At 46.5% G+C, this 2,516-nt stretch overlaps 1 protein-coding gene across 1 annotated transcript; it reads left to right on the top strand.

Annotated features, from left to right (window-relative positions):
• Window positions 1–888: 888 nt before the first annotated feature.
• On the top strand, window positions 889–2,257 carry LOC147905719 (putative glutathione S-transferase). Its single transcript, XM_087374279.1, has 2 exons — window positions 889–1,363; window positions 1,627–2,257. Exons 1-2 carry the CDS (start codon window positions 917–919, stop codon window positions 1,996–1,998), a joined length of 819 nt encoding a protein of 272 aa, XP_087230405.1. The 5' UTR covers window positions 889–916; the 3' UTR covers window positions 1,999–2,257.
• The last annotated feature ends 259 nt before the right edge of the window (window positions 2,258–2,516 follow it).

Below are 2,516 nucleotides of genomic sequence, written 5' to 3'. Positions count from 1 at the left end.
ATGATCTACTAATTCAAGTTTTAGATCTCCATGGGATTTGTTTGAATAGGTTTGTAATTTTGGGGTTCAATTCTATGCATTTCGAATTTACATTTGAGCTACAAAACTTAATTGCTTTGAGAGATTCACTCATAAAAGTATTTGTGTAATCAGTCGATCTTTGAGCATCTATTGCAGGGAAGTATTCAAATGCTGAATTCTAGTTATGGCATCCGTCGCCCCAATTCCTTGTCCAGCATTTCGTAAGTTACACTGCATCCAGCTTGCTTGATGCTCCTCGTTTCCATACTCATTACCACCGCAGCTCGTGCTTCGCAAATAACTATTCTGGCCCCTCGATTTCGTCAAGGGCAATCTGCGCTCCATCCTGGGCTCGGGTGCAGGAAGAGGAAGAGGAGTTCCCGACTCATTTCCAGGGTCATCTGTATAAGCCGACTTCAAAGGTTCCTTGCAGCCGGGAGAGTTTGCTATAGACAAATTCCAATTTCAAAACAGCCGCGCGATGCAATACCCGGAACAAGCTTGATGTAGATCTTGAAGTTGCAAGCACAAGGTGAAAGCGAGAGAGATTCTAGAGCTAGGGAGAGCGAGGGAGGTTCTTGAGCGGAGAGTGATGGGGGAACAGAGAGAGGGGAGAGAGTGTGAATCACATCGAGCAGAGGGGCCGCAGCAGATTTTTTAAGCAGCCTTTGAGGAGGTCGAGAAACGACTTTAATTTTTGGAAGTGCCTGCCCTTCCTTTTCACCCCTTTTGCTTCCTCCACCACTAATTAATCCTATTTTTCACCAACTGGGGGGCTATCCTTTGTTATTTGGGCTAGTCTACGCTCTCTTCAATGTTGTGAGAGTTCACATCCAAAACGGCACTTGAGAGTTCACAAAAAACGGCACTTGAGAGTTCACATCCAAAACGGCACATGAGAGATAGAGGTATGAAAGACCTCCATCTCCCATATATAGAATTCTCATACCTCCATCGCCCATATACTGAAGGATCCGTCAGTCTGATCAACACTCAAAAACGAGTTGCTAGTGCCTTTGTCGCCATGGCGACTCCTCACAGCGTGAAGCTCCTCGGCTCCTGGGTCAGCGGGTTCGCGCTGCGCGTCCGGATCATTCTCACCGTAAAGAGAATCCAGTTCGAGTACCTGGAGCAGGACTTGCAGAACAAGGGCCGGCTCCTCCTCTCCTCCAACCCGATTCACAAGAAAGTCCCGGTGTTAATCCACAACGGAAAGCCCGTTTGTGAGTCGCTTATCATCCTTCAGTACATTGATGAAGTATGGCCGTCACAGCCACTGCTGCCCAAGGATCCCTATGAACGAGCCCAGGCGCGCTTCTGGGCACATTATGTCGATAAGAATGTGAGTATGTTATAGTCACCGCCAGCGTAATGTCTCTTGCCTGCAACTTGGGTCTTTCTGGAGGACAAGAGTTGCAATGAGCCCTGCCTAGGTCGGAAACTTGTTCGTGGACTTTCGAGGCAATGATCAGTCCCCTCTTCGGAGTGCTTATGCCAGAACATGATCTAGTTCATCCTTGCGTCCTCTTTCGTAAAGTGGGTTTGAACAATAGTTGTATGGCTAAGCCCCTCCTTTTCTAATCTGGTCTTGTTCTGTGTTCTTAGGTCTACGCTGCAGTCATTGGGATCCTCAATAACCCAGAAGGAGAGACACAAGATCGATCGAAGAAAGACATCAAGGAATGCTTCGTCATCTTAGATAAAGCATTCCGGGACTTGAGCGGTGGTAAGCCCTACTACGGAGGGGATCATTTTGGCCTCGTAGACGTGGTCCTCGCGAGTTATATACCTTACTTCACGGTATTAGAAGAGCTCGGGAACTTCAAGCTTCCGGATGAGAACGAGTGTCCTCACCTCAACGCATGGATTAAGGCAGCGGTGGAGTATCCGAGTGTGAAGGAAGCCCTGGTTTCTATTCCTTCAGATAAACTGCTCGAATATGCTGTTGGACTCAGGCAGACATTTTTAGGAGCTTAACTACTGGGCTCTAGCTAATGCTTTGACCAGATATGGCAGGCATACGTAAGTCTGTGCTGGACTAATGGCCACCTGAGTACACCAGCTCGAGGCCTTGCATCAGAGTTCGAGGTCTTTCTACTCCGAATACAGACGAGGTTTAGTGAGTGTTGCACTTCTCTTTAGTACGAATGAGACTTAAGGTTCGGAATGCTTTCTGTGTAGGATCCTTGCATCTTTACGGATATATGATATGATATACCAAAAATTTTAGTGTGGAGGAAATGAGACTTAGGTTCGGAATGCTTTCTTGTGTATGATCCTTGCATCTTTACGGATAAGTGCTTGATTTTGTTTTAACTGCACTCTGGCCTTCCAAGCATTTGGGACAGAGCATGACGACAATAACACGCCAAATATGTGTCAAAGAATTTGCTCGAATCTAAATTTAATACGCTGTGCGCTTACGTTTTCAGCCACATACGACATGGTGGTGTGTTACATTTTAAAACGTACTCCACGGGCCAAGTTGAATTTTA

The sequence above is a fragment of the Dipteris shenzhenensis genome, chromosome 1 (genome assembly GCF_047967505.1).
Source record: "Dipteris shenzhenensis isolate YYH24624 ecotype China chromosome 1, Dip_SZ_1.0, whole genome shotgun sequence".
Lineage (NCBI taxonomy): Eukaryota > Viridiplantae > Streptophyta > Polypodiopsida > Gleicheniales > Dipteridaceae > Dipteris > Dipteris shenzhenensis.
Note: the sequence above shows the minus strand (reverse complement) of the source record. Positions and strands in the feature narration are given on the sequence as shown.